The 23469-nt window shown below is 40.9% G+C and overlaps 1 protein-coding gene across 3 annotated transcripts in view; it reads left to right on the top strand.

Annotated features, from left to right (window-relative positions):
- EFNA5 (ephrin A5) overlaps positions 1–23469 on the top strand; it is a 271998-nt gene that overhangs the window by 204136 nt on the left and 44393 nt on the right. For all 3 annotated transcript variants that reach the window (XM_073888917.1, XM_073888921.1, XM_025866609.2), the window contains one exon: positions 19667–19959. In XM_073888917.1, the coding sequence (XP_073745018.1) occupies positions 19667–19959 (293 nt within the window). The remainder of the gene's footprint in view (positions 1–19666; positions 19960–23469) is intronic.

Here is a 23469-nt window from a genome sequence, read left to right as displayed (position 1 = left end):
TTCTGTCATTTGTTACCACCTAAATGATCTCGAGTTCTGCTACTTTCTGTGTGGGAAGAATGGAATCCTTTTCATGGCTTTGGTCATATTATTCCCCTTTGCAACTTTCCTTACCAGACACTAGATACACAATTATCATGACCTCCTTGGGTCCCCTGGGTGCAAGATGTTGTACCAGCTTTGAGTGTGTGGTTAGAGCTGCTCCTCACACCACTGAAATGGGTGTAATGAATGGAAATCTGGAGTGGAATTGGGTGTAATCTTAGCATTCTACCAAGTCTTGGCATTCAATTTCTGAACTATTTCAAATCCCAATTCTTCTGCATGATCCCTGTGCTGAACTGAGATAGCATTGTAGAACCTTGAGGACATCTAGTTTTCCACTTACATATTTTGAAAGTGAGGTACAAAGAGATTAAATAACTTGCCTGATTCACACCATATTTAAAGCAAAGACTGTATTTAAACCCAGATCTTTTAATTTCACGTTCCTTGTTCTTTCGGCCACTCTCCATTAACTTTTAACACATTTGGTCATATTTAAACATTGCAAAAGTAATGAACAAAAGTTAGCGATTGCTTTTAACCCTCTTTTGATGTTTCTGCCTCTCTGTTACTTATCTCTTGTTCATGACCTTTTTTTAATCCCACAAATGCTCTACTTCAAGCTCCTCATGCCTAGGTAGTCATAAGAAGCTGGAGTGAAGAGTTTGTATCTGACTTATTTTGTAGTTTCCACAACACAAAGTGCCTTGAGTGGAGTAGCATCTCTGCAAATAGTTGCTGAATGGGTGAGTGGGTGAAGAGTTTGTTGTTAGTGGCAGGGGAGTCAGGAAATCCTCAGCTGTAGCCCCACCTCTCTGTGTGTGTATTTGCCTGGTCTGTTGCCGTAGAGTCCTTGGGATCTTCCTTCTCTAGGTTTTCTTCCCACCCAGTCTGTCTCCTCTAGGGCTAAGAAAATCATCACTTAAAAAATATAAATCCAGGGACACCTGGGTGGCTCAGTCGGTTGAGCATCCAACCCTTGGTTTCAGCTCAGGTCATGATCTCATGGGACGCGAGATCGAGCCCCGCATCGGGCTCTGGGCTCAGCGGAGAGTCTGCTTGAAGATTCTCTCACTCTGCCCTTCCCCCAACACATGTGCTCTCTCTCTCTCTCTCTCTCTCTCACATAGATGAAGTGTTTTAAAAAAATAAGGTAAATAAAATTACAAATCCAATCATGTTCTACACCTTCTTAAAACTCTCTGGTTCTCAGTTGCCTGCCCAACTCCATTCTCAAAGTTTTCACCTCCTTTAGCAGCCTCATTTGCCCTCTCAGCAAACTCTTTGCTTTCAAGCCTTCTGGCTTTTCACCTGTCACCCTTGCCTGGAAAGCCCATTCCTTCCCCTTCTCTTGGGATAATTCTGTTCATCCTCCAAGACCTGGCTCCCCTATGAGGTGTTCCTGAACTCTTTCAAAGTCTGTTGCTGCTTCTTATTTTCCACAGCATTTGGTACACATTTCTCTTGGAACACATTTTACTGCAGTGATTTATTTGTGTGCCTGTCTCCCCCACTAGACTGTCAGTTTTTGTAGCCTGGGACTATGTCTGGGTTCGTCTTTATTTCTCCACCTTCAAGTACAGTGCCTGAGTTACAGGAAGCAATCAATGCATTGGACGAATTAATTAAGAAAGGCCGGGCATAAATATGTGAAAAGTCAATCAAATTAAGAAAGGATGGAAGGTCAATCTAACATCATATTGCTCAAGTGAAGTGTAATTCTCAAGTTTAAGTTAAAATAGACCTTCTTATGGAGAAATGTCATTTTTTCTAATGCATTGTGATGACACTTCATCAGTAGAGCTGACCTCAGCAGAATTGGGAAGTCTCAAATATTTCTCTAGGATGTCTTGCACTTCACTCATTCCGTCTGGTATCCCTTTCCTGAAGCCTCTTCTAACCCTGCAGTGGGTAGATTCCAATGAGAATTCTCATTGGAATTTACCCACCATGTGCCTTAGTCTCTCAGGGAGTTTTAACTCTGCAAGGTGACAGGTATTAATGAGTCAGGGAAATGAAAGTATGCTAATGCATTAGCTGGCAAGTATTATTCCCCTTCCAGGCAAAATAACACTTTACACAGATTTAAGAACTGAAATTCACTTTTGGGAAGGCATTTTTGTTTAAAGGTGGCTTTTGTGTCCAGAAATCATACTACAAAGGCCACTGCCCGTCTATACTTAGAGTATTTATATCTCCAACACACACAAGGCACCTGTGTTGTGTTTGCATATTCAGAGGCAGCCTCTCCAAAGAGTCAGCATATTCTCTTCCCCCATTTCTATAAACCTTTCAGAAATCACTTTTCATTACTTCAACAAAAATTTGTTATAATGACATTCTACCTACTCGAGATGTTGCAATGATTATCAGAATTTTTATTTCTAAAGATCTTTGAGATTCTTAAGATACTGTTCAAAGTAGTAAAACTCTGTCTTTGGTCAAAAAATACTTTTTTTTTTAGTTATGTAAGTAATGTAATCATCCCTCTTCCTCTTACTGTACTCTTTGTCAAGCCTCTGTCTAAGCACTTTCCATTCAGTCCTTGTTTGCTCATATAATTTATCCATGCAATCCTAAATAGTGTCCTAAGAGTGAGGTGTTATTATTCCAATGTTACAGTTGAGGAAACTGAGGCATGGAAAGGTAAAGTTACTTGCCAAGGTCACAGAGCTAATAGTAACGGAGCCCAGATGTGAAGCTAGGCGGATGGCTCTCGATCGCCCAGATGTGAAGCTAGGCGGATGGCTCTCAATCGCCCAGATGTGAAGCTAGGCGGATGGCTCTCGATCCTTTTCTCTTGACTTCTTTCCTGTGCTGCCTGCCACGCCGGTAAGATACTTGTTTCTTCTCCATTATCAGATGGATGCCTGCAAAGTCTGGAAAATGAAGATAAAGTTGAAATATCTTTAATCAACTCTGATTTCCTTGATAACCACCAGACATTAGCAAACTTTACAAACCATATGTGCTGAAAAAGCCAGGTGACAGGGGAGGATTAGAAATGAAATTTTCTTTCCACTCTGATTTCCACTTTTTATTAGTGACACCTCCCGAGTGGTTCAGAGAATGCCTATTAGTGCTTCTGGACATCTTGTACAATTTGCAACCATCCTTAGAGAGGTCTAGGTGGCTGAACTCCACACCTGCTAGGTGTCCCTCGGCCCCTGTCGAATATCCCTGGCTGAGCAATTCTAGAATGCTCAGTAAGCTGTTCAGAGGCTCAGCATCTTATGATTTCTCCATTGTCAAACCTGGGTGCCAGTCATCATCCCAGAGGAGGATGAGAGCAGACGCTCACTGGACTTCCACATTTCCCTTCTCTCTCTTCCTTTCTGGACTTGGGTAAATTAGCAAAGTGAAAACAAGAACAAATAGTTAGAAATCCTTCAGTAGGGCACATGAGTGCTTTGTACAAGATGGATTAAAATACTCTTTGGGTTTTAAAAATCATATCTTATAAGGGCAACTTTTGTACTCTCTGGTCTTATCAACAGATTTCGCATCACTTCATATTTAAATAAGTTACTTTATCATTAGTCCCAAGACTAAAATTAGACTTGAACCCATAAACGAAAAGCATTTAGACTAATAAATATTGAAAAATATGTGGTAATGTACAGTTATATATATTTTTTTCCTTCCAGAATGAAGCACTAAATAAAAGCATTATTTGAGACTCGGAACAAATAAATAGCAGACCATGTCTGAAAATCATTCCTCCTGGGATTTAGCCCTTTTGCTAGTTTTTGCAGTAAAGTCTATTTTACTTGGAGGTTTGACTATCTTCCACAAATGGATATGGAAAAGGAGAGCCATTCCTGCCCTGCATATGGCAGCTGTACTTACTGGTTTTATAATCTGTAATCTCAAATTGTGCTTCTATTTTAACTTGAGCGTGCCTACAGCACAGGATTCTTTTCAAATGTTCAGACATGACTACTTAAAAATGAAAAGAGAAGGTCTACCATTGAGTATTCTCATCATCGCTGAGACTCTCTTTCTGATGTGATGAAGTGAAATACTTTTTCATGTCACCCATAATTTCTACTTACACTGTTTGGCTTATGCAAACTTCTAAAACTAGATGTAAGAGCATATAAAAATCTGTACAAATTTTGTCTGGCTTTGCATTATTGTTTAGTCAGCAAGGAATCTAATGGAGTGCAGGGGATGAGACAATGAGAATCCAATCAATAGACACAAGAGGCAAATGAACTTGCATAAATTAGCACTCTAATAGGAAAAGATAAATGCAGGTTCTCTTCCATTTTTCAAGCAATACACATTATTGAAAGAGGTCTCGCAGATACCCTTGGTTTTTACCTTTTTGTCAGGGGTGCCGAAACTAGAAAATGCAAGTAAATTGAACATTGAGGTGTCTGTTCTAAACCACTGAAATCAGATCAGTGTATCAAATGCAGTACGTAGAACTCAGTGTCTTGTGTCCACATGAATGGCCTTGTCGTCACTGTTGCTCATCACACTACAAAATACAAAGATCTCCAGAAGAAGGTCTGTGGCCAGAGTTTGTCTTAAAGAGACTGACCTTAGGGCATTTCCAATGTGCTCCAGTGCATTTATACCGTATCCACTAAGGAAATGGCAGGAAGGGTTTGTCAGATGTGGAATGGCTGGCTGTCTAGGACCTGGGCAGTCACAGATCATCTGCCCCTACAGCACCTTACAGTAACTTCATTAACCGTCACCAGCTGGAGTCAAGGAATCCTTGGGGAGTGACAGCGGTGAGCTCTCTTTCCCATTATACCAATTACACTCTATCCGGGAGGTTGGGGGTGGGGTTGGGGGTTTGGTAGCTCTGGCACAAATACCAGAGAGGGGGAGCAAGTGTCTGACATGACAGCTTGTAGCCATAATATAATTCGTAACATCCGAGAATTTTCTCTACTCTTTTCTTTGTGTTGCCTCCAACTCTTGGTTTACTGCTTCTGTCTTTGGGAAAGGAACTGGGTATACAAGGGGCTGCCAAGTAACCTTCACTGCCTTTGCTAGAAGGCAGAAATCTCAGCCATGGATTTGCTATCTCACTCGGACAGCTTCAGCTCAGCACTGCACCCTGACCATTTGTGTTGCTGGTTGAATAAAAAAATACCCTTCTGGTTTCATAATGGCACTTCTCCAAAGAACTCACCTATAGAAGGGGAGAAATCTACACTCCAGGGAAAATTTGGATATCCTCTTTCGTGATATTAGGGGATACTCTGGTTTGAAGTAGGCATTTGTTAAGATAATGTGTAAAATTCATGGTGTTACTTTTTTTTTTTTAGCACCTAGAGAACTTTCGCTCTTTGGGAAATCTTCTAGAAATTCTATTTTAGGGGAAATACCATCTGTATTGTTGGAAAAGAAAGAAGAATTAATTTGTCAGTGTTGTTTTGATCTCAATCCAGAAAGCCAGAAAGAGTTTAAAAAAAAAAGATGTCTGTTGAGTATCAGCATTTCTTATCTTTTTCTGTGCATATTTTAAAAATAGGACTTTCCTTAGCTCTCTGCCATTATGGTTAACTGTAATCAGTACTTTATGGTTATATTCTATAGCTTTGTTTCATTAGGGCAATGAAAATGGTATTGAACAACAGCAATATAATGCAGGCAAACAGTTTGTAATTCAGTTGAAAATTGCTAATACAGTAGACAGTCAATAATACAATCAGCTTGACTTTCCTAGGAAAACTTGAGCTACTTTTCTTTTTAATCTTCTTACAGGGCAGGGGTGAGGAAAATGCTCTGATCGACACTGGAAGGCTGGATGCCCCTGAGTAGAGAATTTCCTTATGCATTGAATTTTGAATGACATCTACAGGTCCTGGGAAGAGCTACTATTTAAGACTCAAACTCTCCCTGGAGATTTTTTTAAAAGAGACTAGATAATTAACAGTCCTGAAAGGAAACAGCTGGAAGAGATGGTACCTCAAAGTTCCTTCCACTGGTGTGTCTCTCTATCGTCTTGATGCAGAAGCAGTGTTCTTGTGAAATTATCTTCAAGTATTGTGTACCCAGGGAGAACTAGAGGCCATCTCTTTACAAGCCTACGTCATGCGTGCTCCGTGACTTAAGGACTTTATAATTACTGTAGGGTAAGACTAGTAAATATGAGTAGTGTCTAGGAGTACAAAGGCAGATAACCTGGTGTTTTTAGGGAGTGGTGAGTTAGGATTTTGCCTCTCTTGACTCTAGTTACCTGATCATGGTTGTTGTTGAGTCAAAACCAATTATAGAAAGTTTTATGTGAGAGGAGTTCATAGATTCAATAGCGTACAGTAAGTATTAGCTGCAAATACAATGCTGAGAATTCCACTTTTAATTCCATGAATGCTTGGGGATGCTGGCTTGCAGTATGCCATTTAGAAAAAAAGGAGTGATGGGTCTAAATTTGAGTTTCCCTATAAATTTTTCTAGTCATGAGAACCAACACAATTTCCTCTCGTGTGATATAAATTTTTAAATATCGTAATCGTCTAACAGAGGACAGCAGTATTTTATGTGTCCATACACTTCCAAACATCTCTGACGTCCTTCGAGATAGTCAATTATATCTTGAAGCCACCACCCTGATTCAAAAAAAAAAAATAGACAACACTAAATTTAATATGCTACCAGGAAGTGCCGCTGTGCCTATGTAAGTGTATTCCTTCAACTTTTATCCTAGAAACTTGTATTTAAATGAAAAAAAAATTTTGTTAGAAAGCATTTCCCATAATCCCTAATTTTCAGTTCATTTCCTGTAGTGGCCTAGAGTACTTGGTAGCTTCTTAAGATTCAAAACCCTGTGGAGGTGTGAGTAAGCCTCAGATTGATGTCCCTCAGTCGTGTGTGGTATACACACGCCATTGCAGAAGGTAAAACGCATTTCTTTTTTCTTTTTTTTTCTTTTCTTTCAGCCTGGGCACCATCCCCATCCCCCTTCCTCCAGCCTCCCCTATCAGTATGTGCTTCCGGGCGGGCTGAAGAGCTCCAACAGTGGGAGTGCTCTCCATTAGCCTTGTAGACGGTGCTTCTAAGCTGCCCCCTCGGCCGGCGCAGGTCCTGCGTTACTTTCCCTAGTCGTGCTCACAACACCATAGTAACCAGCACTTTCAGTGACCAAGACTTAGGCTTTTCATTTAATGACTGAATTCTTAAAACATCCTTGGGTGGGTCTTAGCTGTTGCGAATCTTTTCTCAGCTACAGCGTGTTCTGTGACAGAAAATCCGGAGTGTACCAACATAAATTCCCGGTTTGCCCACACCCGTGTTTCCCACAGGGAGGGTTGAAAAGTATACTGTGTGTTTGTGGGATGAGAAAAAAAATCTAAGTTCCTTTTAGAATACAAGATGGCTTCTGATTTTAATTAAATATCTGGCATGCACAGAGTAGGTGCCTGTATGTTGAATTAAAACATCAATAAATGAAATTGTCCTCTTTTGTAAATCGATTATCAGTGAGATATCACGCCATTTGTCCTCACACTAGATACAGATTCTGTGCTGAGTCCTGGGCTCATCTAACAGCCCCTATGTGTTTCTGCCTGCTTTGTTGTTTTTCTGACCCAGCTCCTCCTTGCTCTGAGTCTGTAACTTACCCGCCAACTCACATTCTCTCTCTCTTTTGGACTTGAACAGTTTGAAGGGCAATAAAATGTTAATGTGCGTGTCAAAGGGAACTTCGGGATCTGGGATTGTACTACCGAGTGCTGAAGAAAGCCAGTGGTGACCCTGTCCTCTCAAGGCTCACGATGCTGAGTTGTCACCCAGCATGAAGTGCCCGTTATCACCCTCTTAGTTCATCATCTTTGTGTCTTGGCATTAACCATCCCTCTGAAACTTCACAGTCCCCGCAAGCGGTTGATTCAGAGATTATAGCAGGACCAAACATTCTGAAAGTTCAAGAGGAAGGTCATGCGCATTTGCTTTGAACTGTAGTTCTCTTCCAAGGTAGACATTTTGAAAGAGAGCTTATTAAAATGAAAGGGGAAGGGGAGAGACAACAACTATATTCTCTGGCATGGAGATAGACAAGCATTTAATAAGTAGGTAGAGATATAAGGGCACTTGAGAATCCCCTAAAGTGCTGAGATTTATTTCTGAGAAATAAATGGTGAATTGTTTATTTCTCTCTCCCTCTTATGTTTCCTTGGGATAGAACAATTAGTTTCTTATTTTTTATGATTACATTATTCTTGCATATATCTTTCTGTGGTCCAGGCTATAAAAGTAAATAGAGGATCCAGCTGTATGAATGAATATCCTTTTAATGAGTGTGGGAGGAAATAATACTACTAAGTAGTGCAAAACCATTTTTATGTGATGAACTGAAGTACCTTTGTTCCCCAGCTCCCCAGTCTTAAGCCACAGGCCACCAGTAAATGTGCATATAAAATGACAGTTTTATGTATTCTGGTGTTAACAAAGGTACCTCGTGGTTTGTTTTGTCCCCAGAATGCACTTAATATGATTTTTGAAAGGCGGTGGCATATTCTGTTTTAATTTCCAGGGTCGAGGAAGGGTAAAATAGAGCCTGTGACTTCTCTGTAACACCCTTCATTCTATCTTTGGGTGAAAACCTTGCTGAAACAGCGAGATTACACTGCTGCTGGGTGATAATACAGTCATTTTCATGGTGCCATGAGTTAATTTAAGAGGTGAAACTATCCTTACTTAGGAAAATAAGGTGCCTTCTCCCCTCAGACCAGCCATTTGCTCAGAATGGCAGATGGAGATTGAGTGTCTCCCACATGCAGGGTGTTGTGGGGAGTGTCGGCACTGGCTCCCTTCTGCTCTGTCCCCTCTCCCATCCCTTTCGTTCCCGGCCATGGTTACCTTCTTGTTCTTCATCAGTTGTTTTTTTTTTGTTGTTGTTGTTTTTTTTTGTATTTCTGAAGTCTCTGGCCATGATTTAATTCAATGCCGCCCCACCCCAAACTTCCAGTAATTAAATGTTAAACTACCCGTATTAGTTTGCTCAGGCTGCCATAACAGAATACCAGAGACTTGTTGGCTTCAACAGCAGAAATTTATTCTCACCGTTCTGGAGGCTGGCAGTCCCAGGTCAAGGTCTAGCAGGGTCAGTTTCTGCTAAGAGCTCTCCTCTTGGCTTGCAGAGGCACATAAAGGGGAGGGGGCAGGGGAGAGGGGCGAGGGGACACTCGTTTTAGAAGGACGACGATAATCCCTTTGGGTTAAGGCCCCACCTTTATGACCTCCTTTAACCTCAGTTACCTCCATAAAGGCCCTGTCTCCAACTACAGTCACTGGCATTGGAGGTTGCAGCTTCAACTTATGAATTTGGGTGGGGGGGTGGGGGGAGGTGCAAGCATTCAGTCGATAAGAATGCCCAAGGAATCGGGGGGAAAAAATCCCAAATCTCAAATACCGTTGCCTTTCCACCTTCCAACAGTGACCTGGAGTGTTTAGCAGAGGGATGGAAGGACAGATTTCTAACCCCCCGGGGAAGCCCCAGACAATGGATGGGTCCCAGTCTTCCCCACTAAGGATTCCGTCTGGGAACTTTGAGGTGACTCTGGTCGGTTCCTGAGAAAGCTGCTTTCCTCCCCTGACCCTGGCTTGAGGAGCAGAGACCAGATGTCCTGGTAGGAGGGGGCGCAGTCTCTACTCCCCATGACTTCTGCTGGCTGGAGCACACCCTGGGCCTATCCCAACCTGGGCTAGGCCTGGCCCGAGCAGAAGGGAGCCTCAGAACCAAAAGACCCTCTGGATTGCCAACTCGTGGTTGCCGGGACACAGCTCAGAGCGGAACAGTGGTTGGTGGAGGCTGAAAAGGAGCGGCGGATGTTGCTGCCAGTGTGATGGGCGGTTGCAGGATTTTGTGAAGCGGGCTGATGAACCCTCTCAAATGGAGGCACCTAATGCTGCTCAGCTGTGTAATTGGGATGGCAATGGGCCAATGAGAGGCGACAGTTTGTGCTTAACCTTTTGGGAGTCTTGTTCCAGGAGACTGTGTGTGGGGGGAAAAAAAGAAGCATTACAAATAATAAGCTTCTCCGCCTGATTTGTAATGAATTAGTAATAAATGGCCTACCGCTCTACGAAAGTCTGACGATTACAGAGCAGCTTTAGCTAAGTGCACGGGACCACATCTTATTTTGATCAGCTGTAGCAAAGCAAAGACATGTAATTATCATAATCTAACAATTAGCCTGGCATCACTTTCCAGTGTTTAATTACCCCGATAAATGGTAATTGAATAGAGGACTTAATGACAAGAGAGAAACTTTGATTCTGCCTTAGGTGCTTAAGTTGTCTACTCGGTAGGCATAACTTTCTAGCATTGCTTGAACAACAGTCCTGATTATAATTTTCCTTTTTGCAGTCGGCCATTATTTTGTTTTCTGATCTTGACCTTTGTTTAGAATATTATTTAGCTCTTCTCAGAATTTGATACTGGGACCCAGGACACAGAAGGAGATTGTGGGGCACTTTACACGGTTGTTCTGTTTTTAAGCATTGCCTCTAATATTCTTCAGCTACAGTTTCCTTCTTTGCACACGTGTCAAGTCACTGCTACATGCAAACGCTGTGCTATATGCTGGGGGTATGGAGATGAGTAAACACCAGCACTGTCTTCAAGGAAGTCTCTCTATTAAAAAAGGTCTACATAAAAATACAAGAATGATCATTATTTTTGTTACAGTGATTTGCTCAGCACAGTCCCAGTTTTCCTTATAAATCTACACGTTTACCTTGAATGAATTCACTACCTTTGATGACTGTACCCACCACCTCGTTTCTAATGGCCCCAGATCTCTTTTCTCTCACCTTGAGTTCTTTTCAGCCTCCAGATTTGTATCCACCTGCTCACAGGGTTAAAACTCACCAAATAAAAGTACTTCTCACATGCCAATTTGCATAGGAACGGCAACAGTGTTTGCTCTGCATCCTAAAGCTTTGTATGAAACACTACTATCATTATTGTTTTGCCCTAGCATTACCACATCTATGCTTCTCCTTGTAGTGTGAAGATCAAACATAGAGGCTGTTATTTCTTTTCCTTCTTATCAGCTTGGTTTTATTTGTTCGTTTGTTTGTTTAACAATAAATTAATAGAGATTGGTTCCTTGCCACAGAGGTTTCAGATACCTGACCCCAACTTTTGAGAAGGCAGGGCCAAATTTCAGACTTAGATGGTAATGAGTCCAGTAAGTTATGATCAAGCCAAATATAAATGTCTATTTCAGGGTTTGCGTACCGGTACTTAAAAACCACTAAATCGTTATTTGAATTGGTTAAGAGAAACGACATTTATGATAGCTCTTTGGTTATCGTTATTACTCTTAAAACTGGGAATAGCCTGAAATTCTGCTGGGTAACTCCATCCCCATAGGATACAAAAGGGCTACGTGTGTGTAAGCAGTTTGGCAGGTGGCTTATTTGTTTCATTGACTCCTGCATCCCCTGAACAGAATCAGTTTGTTTAATCCTGTTCTCCTAGGACAGTGGCAGGATAACCTGTTTGGTGATTTCCCGCATCTGCTTTTGGACCTGTGTGTATGTGGCAGGTGCTCTGTTCCGTGTGCTTGACATGATGTCGAACTCTGGATAACTTAGCGCGTGAAGGGCAGCTTTGTCAGGAAGCTCCTGACTAGCAGGAATCAAGAAAGAGCCTATTTTGCTTTGTGGAAGTGACCTCTGCTAGGACACACACTATATGACAGACAATAATTCTTTATTTTATTTTACTCCCTTTTGGAAAACTATTATAGTGATCTGCACTGTGTTGGGTGTGTAGCACTCCGCCTGGTTAATTCTTTGGCTGACTTAGCCTGTTGATGTTGACACATTCTTTCTTACTCCATGCCTGAGGCCGCTTTGGGGGCTTAGAAGCAATTAGACTGTCACCCAGAGCTCCCAGTCCCTTCCTGAAGGCAAGTCTTGTTTAGGCTCCGGCAATTTAATGCTTTGTTTCCTTCGGAGCTCCTCAGTCAAGCTAATAAAACAAACTCCAAATGAGTTAAAACACTGGAGGAGAGAAGATTTTGTGGGCCCTGTATTTGAAACAGGTGTTACTCTTGGGAGATAACAATTTTAAAAAGTCATTCAGACTGATGTGACTTGTACTAAGAAAGCAACAAATGAGAGCTAGCTGAGGTTTTTATCCATCTGTTTGATATGAGTAGTTGGTATTAACTGTGAAGTTTTTAGACTTTTTAAAACACATGCACGCCTGCACGCACACATACACATGTGGAAAGAAAAAAGGTGACAGGTTACTGTACTAAACCACTAATGAATTCTAAATATCTGGCCAAGTAAATTATGTCTTATTGTCATCACCAACAGTTACTGAATTCAAGGCAAAGCTCTTATGCTGCAGAATTTATGATTACCAAAACATGCATGCATAAGAACTAATCGGAATTGATATTAATGGATAGAACAGCAACCCTGGGTTCTAAATATTTTGTCACTATCTTGTGCTTCATTGGATAAAAGTGTATGTGTTTACAACATACAGCCTTTCAACTGCAAAAATAAGGTAAGAAACATCTCTGAAATTCATCCTGGAGTATTTTTTTTTAACTTGTAAATCTTCACTTCTTTGGGAACTTTAGTTGCGATTGGTATGTTCTAGAGCCTGGAAGAGCTGGATTGGACTGCCTGAAATGATGTGTTGCGGTCCTCAAACCTCATTCAGACTTTCCTCATTTAGCCTTAGCAACTGGCCTGGTAGTGGTGAAACTGTCCAGGACTCTATCTCAGAGCTGAAAATGAAGGTCAATTACCAATATATTTGGAAGACAGGCATGTTTCAGCCCATGAGAGAAGGAAGACATTAAAAAACAGCAAAACAAATCTTCCTTCAGCCCCCAGTGATGCTATTATTTATCTACCCTGTTTGATTTGCTGTTTGTATTTCATGCTTTAACCTCTGCAGGAAGACAAAACAAAACAAAAAGAGCATCTTCAGATTTAGGATATGAAAGCCATAAGGCTTGCATTCTGTGCTGAGAGAATAACAGAAGGAGACGAAGAGAGACGTGTTCACAACAGAGTCTTCTGTCCTGCCCATCTCCTTGCAAAACATATTCATAAGCCGACCCCCAGGTCTGTTGTGAGCCCGTTAGGACTTCCAGGACAAATGAGACATTCTTCTGGTTAGAAAGAGACATCTTACTCTGAAATTAGCCTTTAAATCAATAATGGTAGAGGCAAAAGACAGGCCTGCCAAGATATATTCACTCTAGATTTCAAATTTGGGAGGAACCCTAAGCTGATAAATTTGCTTAATCTTTGACCATAAATCATATCCTTCTTTTACATTTCAATTTCAGAATGTAATATATTAAGTTGCCTTGTAATTAAAGAAGTGACATTGTAGGTCTGTTCAAATAGGAATATTAAAACAATCACCTCTTTGACAGATTAAAATACATTTAAACTGCAATAATCAACTATCCAGTTCATGAGAAATAACATTTTCATTATTGAATCCTTTAAAACACTAAATGAAAGAGGGGAATAAGAGTGTCTTGCAGCTTCCTAACCTCTAATAACTACTCTGTCTTCTTTCACTAATGCTGTTTCTATATTTATGGAGTGAAGAAACTTCACTCTGGAGCTGCTTGATAAAATACCTCAGTACATATTTCCCTGGAAGCAGGCTCTCTGCTGTGCCAGCAACATATGCTAAAGGCCAATTTAGAACGTTTTAAATATGCACCATACCCTTCCTTTTCCAGCTCCTAAAATGAAACGCATTTTGGCTTTAGCAGATGAGGAAGGGAGGAGAGGAGCAACACCACAGGGGACAGTGGCTAAAGATGAACTCAGAGAAGGAAGGTTAGGATGCTACTCCTCTACAGCCCGGAATCCAGAGGCCCGGCCTGCCCGGCCTTTTGGGGTTGGCCTTCCTGGCAGTCAGGATCCACAGCCCAAGAGCATATGGGGTAGAGGAGGTAGTGAGGGCAATGACAAGAAAAACCACCCACTGAGAAAGCAAGCTAGGCAACATCCACTTGCCACCGTGGAGGAACCGAGGGCAGGGCCATAGTAAATTGAGAACTTCCACTTGAAGCTGGTCAAGGACTAGAGTATTCGAGAACTATATGTCCGTTCTTTCTGTTGGAAAATAAATTACCGAGTTTAGAGGGAGCCAAGTCTTCCTGGTTCTTGCTAACCGTGGTCAGGAAGCCATGTGTGGTCCCTGTCTGGGTAGAAAGCTGGGGCCCTGTTGATCACTAAGTGAAAAGGCAAATTGTTGACTGGTTACCTCATCTGGGTTTTGATTTTGTTTGATTTCAAGTCATGAATCATTTTCTGCAGACAGGTCAAATAAGGAGAGAGATGTTAAGAATTGTTTTAAATCTATAATCAAAACTGTAGTTAGCTGAGGGATGTCCTCAGGTAAACACTGAAGACAAACTGAGACAAACACACGTCTGCAAATAGACATAGACCTTCTAACTAAAATCCCAACTGCAGTTGTTACTTTTGCTGTATCAGCAGCCTTCAAATGTGCTTTTTATCCACCCTCCCAGGCAGCTTCTGGGGCATTAAGAACTATCATAAAGTGCATGATTCGTGCTTGATAATTGCATTGGTAACAAAGAACTAGTTGCCATACTGAGTTTTCTTCCTCTTCATTAACTAACATGACCCTTTCGTAATATGTATGAATGACATTGATTCTCAACCAGTCTACTGTCAAATTTTGGTAAATGTATACAATGTATTCATGCCTTCACAGAGTTATATATAATATGTTATATGGAGCCCGATCCCTAGTAGCCGCGTAGGTCAGTGGAGAGCAAGGGCCATCTTTCTAGGCATATAAGATGTTTCCTGGTATTTGAGACTTTTGTATAATGAGAACGCAGGGCAGTAATCATATTACTCAAACACAATCACTTTTCTAAGTGTGGTAACTGTGAATGCTTTTACACTGTAAACCACTGTGATAATTTAGTAGAGATTGTATTGTAATTATTGCTGGCTTGTTGGTGTGCAGCCAGAAATTCATAATACGCAATGATTTCAGAGAGGTAGAGCACCACAGATACAATGGATGGAATTAAAGATAAGGAGCAAGGGGGAAACCTTTACAAGAAAATTTCCAAGAAATTTGCAAATGTGCTTAAAGCAGCAGCCGTGCCACCCATGACATTTGTAAATACTGGCATATGGAATCATTCTTCCTAGATTTGAATTTGCTCTTTTAATAGGAATGAAAGCCATTTCCTGAAGGGGCGGGGTGGGGGAGATCCTTTATAGCTGCAGCTTCTGAGCCTAACAGCACTTCATTCTGTGAAAAACCAGACTGCTGTGCCGGAGTCAGGAGCTAACCCTGCTGTGTGAGACGCATTCTGGATGCCAACATACCCTTCAGTTTAGGCGTTTGGGACCAGTATTGTGGGGAGGGAGCAGGGCCCAGACACCTTGCACCCGCCTTTCCTAGAAGGTCAGTATAAACATAAGGTAACCCAGTGGCACCGAAACCCGTAAAAGGGCTCCTTCAGGTGAGGAGAATTACAACAACTGGTAAAAACTTTGGAACCATGGCATTTAGGAGGAAAGAGAATTGGCTTCAGGACCAGGTAAGACTAGGTCGAAATCCTAACTCTGCTGCTCATTTCCTATGGGGTAAAAATGAACTTAGAGGATGACAACCTCTCTGAATGCCATTTCCTCATTGGGAAAATAAAACCAACTATAACCATCTAATGAGGATTTCATAGGACAACACAGGTAAAGCCATAACACGGCAGATCCTGGATGCAGCAGGTGTTTGCTGCATCAGTGAATGAAGCAGAGAACTGGAACCCCATCAAGAACTAGAATTGTCCCTCTGTGGGAATAAAGAATAGACTTACGAACTTTGGCGATTTTCTCTCTCAGGAGGTAGAATAGTGAAGAACTTTAGTTCTGAGGTCTGAATGCTTGGGCTTGACTTCTGCCGCCACATTTTACTACCTGTGTGACGTTGGGCACATTGCTTGATTTCTTAGTCTCAAAACCCTCATTTTTAAAAGGCTGTACTAATAGTGTCTGTTCCATAGGATCTGTGATGGAGATTAAATCGAGGTACTGAATGTAACATAATAAACACTCAATTATATTAGCCATACACGTGTGCCTCTTCACAGTAGGGCCAGAAAAGAATGGTTCAGTACTATTTCGTAGCTAAAGAGCATGATCCGGGGTAGTGTTTAGAATATCTGACCCTAAAAACTTCTTTGGATTGTACTTGAGTATGTCCCAGGAATGCCTTTTATGAGTTCTAGTTTATCATTGTTTTTATGTTCACATTGTCCTATTGTCCATTCTTTGAAAATTGATTTAGTAAACTAACTTGTGCAAATGAAAGATCTGAAACGGGTTAAGTTGATTGTGTGGTGAATTGTCATCTTTGTCATATGGATAGAAGGGTAGAAATCACTGGGGTGATCACATGTTCACAGTAGGCTCCATGGTGACTCATTAAACACCCCACACAAAGCAAAATGTCATCAGAAAGGGATAAGGTCAACCCAATGTAAAATGTGTCTTCAAGCTCATGGCTTGTTTTATTACAACTTAAGCAGTATTAACAGGGATAAAAGTTGGGAAAGGGAAGCTAAATTCGAAGCATCAAAAAACAGAATGGGTCTGGACAGTGGCAGTTTTGATTTTTTTTTTTTTTCACTTTTAGGCAGTGTCAAGTGCTAATAGAAGCTAAAATGAGTGACACTTAGAGAAAGGAAAAACTTCCCCCTTGAATGTCTTTAAAATCTATAATAATAATATAATAATATAAAGTGCATCTGGGCATTGCCTTCTGCTGCAGTTCTCATCTGGCTCCAATCCAGAACCGTCAAGCTACTCTGAGTGCTGATGATTCATATCCCAGCACCCTTTTATCTGAATGTTGCAGTGTCTTTTCTTTGTACTTTGGCAGTGATGTTACCTTGATGTTCAGAAATCTTTTAAAAGCAACACAGGCTTTCCTTGCATCTTGACAAATCATCGTCTGCTGGTAATGAAGAAAAAGTAAACCTAGTTCCGTGATCATTGTAAATATAAAGAAATAAATACTTTCAAGGGTTTTTCTTTAAATGTTCATGCATTTTGGGGCACCTGGGTGGCTCAGTCGGTTAAGCATCTGCCTTCGGCTCAGGTCATGATCCCAGGGTCCTAGGATCGAGCCCCACATTGGGCTCCCTGTTCCACGGGGAGCCTGCTTCTCCCTCTCCCACTCTCCCTGCTTGTGCTCTCTCTCTGTCTCTCTCTCTCTCTCTCCCCCTCTCAAATAAATAAAATCTTTTAAAAAATGTTCGTGCATTTTGAGATCCTCTGAAAAGTGATCTGGTCATCTTTCCTTGTTCTCCTTGTATAAATCAGCATGCTGCTTTTCAAAAGCATTGATCAAATGAAGTTTCTGTGGATCATTTGATAGTTGAAGACAGAATTTAGGATTTTTAAATGATTTCCCATCTTTAGGGATTTTTAAAAAGGGAAACAGGGATTATTTTTATTGTTGTTGTTTACATTTACTGCTGTTGTTGAAAAGTTAATTTGTTACCAATTTTAATATGCTTTAATGTATCCTCATAATAATGCTGTGAATTCACATGGTGCTTTTCTTTTTTTTTTAAGGATTTTATTTATTTATTTGATGGGGTGGGGGGAGAGAGAGAACAAGCAGGGGGGAGTGGCAGGCAGAGGGAGAAGCAGACTCCCCGCTGAGCAGGGAGCCCGACATGGGGCTCGATCCCAGGACCCTGGGATCATGACCTGAGCCCAAGGCAGATGCTTAACCTACTAACCACCCAGGCGCCCCTCACATGGTGCTTTTCATACATTTCATCATCTCTGACTTGAAGTAGTCATGTGAGGTTAGCAAGGCAGATTCTCATTGTCATTCCAACTTACATTTGAGGAAACTGAGGCTCAGATGGTTTATGACTCTCGCGCTCAACCAATAGCAATCTAGTCCTTAAATCGAGGTCTACTCACTAAAATGAGCAGTTTCCATTTGTTATCATGTCCTATTTCAGAAGGGAATCTCGGCTTCGTCAATGACTATTTAGCATCCGGAGTGAAGGTGGTAGTAGATCTCCTGGGCTGAGCACTGGTCACAACAACGTGTCCGAAGAGGTGGTTTTTGGGTGCTGCATTTTAAGGAGAACACTGGGAAACTAGAGGACATGAGGAGAGTTAAGAATCTAGAATGTGAGGAGCCTGGGAGCAGAAATAACCAAACAAATCAGGATTTTCAAGTATGGAGAAAGGAGGACATAGAGATGTAGTTGACAACTCTAAGTGTTTTATGGACTGCCTGGTGGAAGAGGAGGTAGACTTGTTCTTTGTGGTGTCAGGCAGCCAGAGCAGGATCACTGGAGAGAAGCTGCACAGAAGCAGATTTGTGCTCAAATCAAAAAAGAAGAAACCTGCTAAAATTTAGAGATGCCCCAAAATGGAATAGACCAGCTCACTGCCCCTGGAAAGTGTTCGCACTGAGACCGTCGGACTCGAAGACTAGATGACTTGATGGGCGTTTGTGTTCTGGCAGTAACACCGTTTTATGATCAACCTTCTAAGGGCTCAGAGACTTTCCTCGTTAGCTGAAAACAGAGGGTTTTGTAGGCTTTTCTGTCCTGGTTTTAGAAAGTTGTATACATAACAATTCCTGTTTCACACATCATTAGTTCCTGAGAAGTCTGTTCAGCTGATGGGGAAAGGTGTTATTAGTTAACACAAATAAGCAAAACTTTTGTAAGGTTAGGAACTGAAGCAGATGGTGTGATGTATACAGTGGTGTGTGTGTGTGTGTTTGTGTGTGTGTGTGTGTGTGTGTGTTGTGTATTTTAACTCTTTCAGGATGGAAGTGGGCCTGGGTTTTGCTGTGTTTGTCTGGCTTGTTACTTGCACTACTCTTTAGTACGGCCCTGGAACACAAAGAAATGGGGGGAGGAGCTCATTTGATTTAGCTGGTTTTAATTTTCTTAATATAGAAAATGATGGGGCCTCAAAAGAGATCAGCTGAAATGTGTTTGTGACATAAGCAGATTCACTAAGGGAAAAGGGTGACTAGGACCCAAAGTCACTGCTCCAGATCTAGCTCAGTCACTCACTGCTCTATCATTGTGCCATTGTGCCTTTCTCTAATGTGGAAGTGTTCTAAGAATTTTCTTTCCAACCTTTAAATTTTATGATCCTAATTCTCTCAATTTTATGACTCTGCTTCTCTATATTTGCATAGGAAATTGAGAATGGTCTCAATTATAGCAAAAACAATTCAGTCATTCATTTGTTCTTTAAATGACTTATTCATTTATTCAGAAACACTCATTAAATGAAACGCTGTTTCGAAATATCAAAACTTTGCTTCAATAGATGTGATTTTAAGAATGAAAGGAACACAGCAAGGCAGTCTCTTCCCGACTGAAAATGAATGTGAGGAGTTCCATATTTAGGGTGTTTTGAAAACAATGTAAATGAATTCTTCTGTAAAACTCTTGTTGCTGAGATTTGGAAGAGTCACATATCCCACATCCTAATGGGATGCAATAAAAATTTGTCATAATAAATGTTAGCACCAGCGTTATTAAAATTATTCCACCACTGATGACTCCGAGCAGGAAGTCTTTTCTGTATGAATAATCTCATCTTTTTCTTCTTCCCACAGATTCCAGAGAGGGGACTACCACATTGACGTCTGTATCAATGACTACCTGGATGTTTTCTGCCCTCACTATGAGGACTCGGTCCCAGAAGACAAGACTGAGCGTTATGTCCTATACATGGTGAACTTTGATGGGTACAGTGCCTGCGACCATACTTCCAAAGGGTTCAAGAGATGGGAATGTAACCGGCCCCACTCTCCAAACGGACCGCTCAAGTTCTCTGAGAAATTCCAGCTCTTCACACCCTTTTCTCTGGGATTTGAATTCAGGCCCGGCCGGGAATATTTCTACATCTGTGAGTATACAGAGATTTATTGTGTTGTGGGGCAGCTGCGAGCGCCCAGACTAATTTTTTACCCATGTTTCAGAGAATTGCAGAGAGCTGGACTCTGCATTACAGACGTCTCCTTGTAAATGCATACATCAAGATCCCTAGATACATTAGCTGGGAATTGAGAGCACAAATTAGATTAAAGACACAGCTCCTCTCCCCCTATGAAATTGCGTGTCAGCCTGTTCAGTGAACCACTGCTGACTTGTATTTCTTTTAAATGAAAATTGCTAGGACTTCTCCAAAGCTGAGGAAAAGAAAAAGAGATTCCTGAAAAAAAAAATTAAAGGAAATAATTAAATTTACAATGCTTGGAGTCATTGGATTTCTTATTCAGGTGTCAGCAATATCCTTTCAATCATCCACACTTGCAGTGGAGAAAGCCAAAACTCCTGCAAATGTCAGCATGCTGACAATAAATACTCTCTTTGCATCAAGGAGAAGAGACAATTATTAAGAGCAGCTGTGTCTTTAAACAGGCAAGAGCATGAAGAAGTATCTAGAAAGGGTTCCAGAGGAACTGGTATAAGTGAGTTTCCCACCTCTGACTCTGTTCCGACAGAGCTCTAAAACTTTCTCAGCTGACCTGCGCATTAATCATATTGCTGTAGCCTTGTTTTCCGTCCGTGACATACACCATCACTGCTTCGGGCATCCTACTAGTCATATAATCTAGGTAAATGCTTCTCAAACTTTACTTTTCATAAGTCACTTGGGGATCTCGTTATAATGCAGATCTGATTCAGATGGTCTGCTGTGGGGCCTGAGGTTCCATGTTTATAAAGCGCCCATGTGACGGCTGATGCTGCTGGTCTATGGACCACTCTTTGAGTTAGGGTGGTTACAGGTGACATTTAATCTAGGCCGCTTGCTGTATATCTGGACTTTTCCTTCGCTAGTATCAAATATTTAAACTATCTGGCCTTTTCCAAATATTTTCACTATCAGCTGAAGGAGCTAAACATTTTTTGCTCAGAAGTACATTTTTTGAACGACTTTTCATGGCTCAGAAATGTTGTGGGGTGCAAGATCAAAAGAGATTCCTGTCCTCAGGGAGTGACCATCTGGTGGGGAGGAGAGGCAAATAAATAGGTGGTTGCTGAAGGAAAGTAAATGCAGGGAGCACTGGGTTCAAGGGTACACGTACCTCAACTCCTTGAAAGAATCAGGAAGTGTGGCTGCACGCAGTGGGGAGAGATCCAAGCAATACCACCCAGTGTGCTTGGCATTGACTTTTAACCCCTCCTTGCCAGACAAGCAAGATAAAGAACATTCCTGTTTTTCTGATTCCGTTTCTTCACCCTGAATGTCCCCACAGACTCCTAACCCATTTTTTTTTTAAGTCTACAAGGATATCTAGCTCCTCTTCTCCAGAAAACAGAATTTTATATTAAGCCAGATTTCACTATCACACGGGCACTCCCACTTATATTGAGATTGAATTTAAAAAAGGAAATTGAACAGTACCAGTTTTATTATCTCAGTACATATTTTAGTCATTAGTCATGAGAAAACACGTAAGAGTCTTGATACTATCTCACATTCAATCCATAAAATAAGAAAAGGAATATTGAGTCCCACGGATGGAGGAAACACTGACCTACATTGACTTCACATGTTCTCAGGCACCAGGCTCCTGCCTTTTCCTGATTTTTTACTCTGTGAAAGAATCTCATTCAGCAAATGGGAAAAAGGAAAGAGGGAGACGTTAGTGGCGGGACGGCGATCATTAATTGCCTAATTCTAAAATATCCTACTGATGTAAGAGGAAATCATTGCCAATTTCACAATTTACATATTGATTTCTCAGATTAAAACACAACAAAAGCAAAAACCAAAACTGAATTGAGAGCACTGAGATAGGAAACATACCAGCTAAGTAGTTGATTGCATGATTATTAGAAATTATAGAATCCATTGAGGTTCATAAGCAAGATGTTATTATTCAAATATACCCATAGTGCTTATGACTGGTTTTTCCTCATTTGTGGTTAAATTCAATATTTCACTAAAAATCATTATGTGTCTTCTATAACATTCATTTAACAGAGTCATTTAACTGTCAAGGGCTCCTGTCAAAGTAATTGTTCCAAAATGCTTCAAAATATCAAGAGCTTTTTGCTGTTCAGCTGAGTTTAACCTGAATTACTTTTTTTAATGAAAGGTAAAATAGCACAAAATTAGCGGCAAAGAGATGTTCATTTATAAGAAGCACAGTGGCCTCATAGTCAGTTAAATTGAACTTTCAACCATGTTTTAGAACCACAAGAGCATCCTTCCCTGTCTTTAGTAGGGAAAGGGTTTTCTCTTTTCCTTTCACTGCTGAGAGCAAGAGTGGCAGAGCTAACGTGGATGTCTTACAGACGTTTAATATACTGTGGTCATAATTAAACTAAAGGATTCTTAGGGGAGAATTGGCCCTCAGTTGAATTTTCCTCTCTCCTAATATGCATGGAATGAACAAGATGATTGGGAAATGGCTCTTTTCATACTTATTACCTTACAAGAAGCTCCGTTGCCTATCTCGGGAACAAGCCTGACTAGTCGCCCACCGGTCAATTTTATAAAATGTTCTTAGACCATTTCAGATCCTCGAGGGCTTGAAATCTCTAACAAGTCTTCCAAGAGAAAAAAGAAAGCTGTAGCCCTTTGGTGGACCTGCTTTACAGTGCTGGAGGAAGGGTTGAGTATAGTGGTGAGAACCCAAATTCAAATTCACACTTGGCCTTGGGGAAAGAGAGGAGGATTTCATAGCAGAAAATCCATTCATCACTTACTCAGGGAGGACACAATTTAGAACGTTCTGATCAAGTTCTGCTTTATCCTCAGTAACATTGATTTCCTTCTTCATATGTGTTTGAGTTATACAAAATTAAGAAAACAGAGTAGTTGGAAATATGTGAAATTTCCTGTTTACTTTAGGAAAATGTCCTTCACTGTTCTAGATCCTTTATTTGTCCCCAAGACTGACTCTGTGCTATGTCCTCCTTTCCTTGGGAACAGGCAATATATTAAATTGTTACAGTCGCTGGTACTGCAAAGGCAGACCAAGCCCATTCTTGAATATGACAAATAGTGTTTTTAATCTACAGAAGTTATTCTGGTAAGAGATTGGCATACTAAAGTAATTACAGAAAGTTGGTGGTATTTCTATCAGTGATAGATTTGCAGAACTGCCAGTCAATAGATTATGGCAATAGTCATTTATATAGACTTCCTAAGGCAAAGAGTTATTTTAGAAACTTCAGAAGTACTCATTTTAGAAATGATTCTCATAAATATTAACCTAATGAGAACAAGTTTGAAAGAAGTTTTGCTGCTGTTATTTTTAAATCAGAAGAGGCAAAGGGAAATAAATAGGGCACTTTAAGTTATTTTTATAAGTCAGTAAAACACTCATTTTGAAAATCCTCTTTTGTAAAAGAAGGAAAACTGCGGCCTGGGCCCTTCTCTTGGCCTCACTAACTGTATGAT

Source organism: Callorhinus ursinus, unplaced genomic scaffold (assembly GCF_003265705.2).
Source record: "Callorhinus ursinus isolate GAN/ISIS: 27379988/994484 unplaced genomic scaffold, GSC_fseal_2.0 scaffold3, whole genome shotgun sequence".
Taxonomy (NCBI): domain Eukaryota; kingdom Metazoa; phylum Chordata; class Mammalia; order Carnivora; family Otariidae; genus Callorhinus; species Callorhinus ursinus.
The sequence above is the reverse complement of the archived record's forward strand: the minus strand, read 5'-3'. Positions and strand labels throughout refer to the sequence as shown.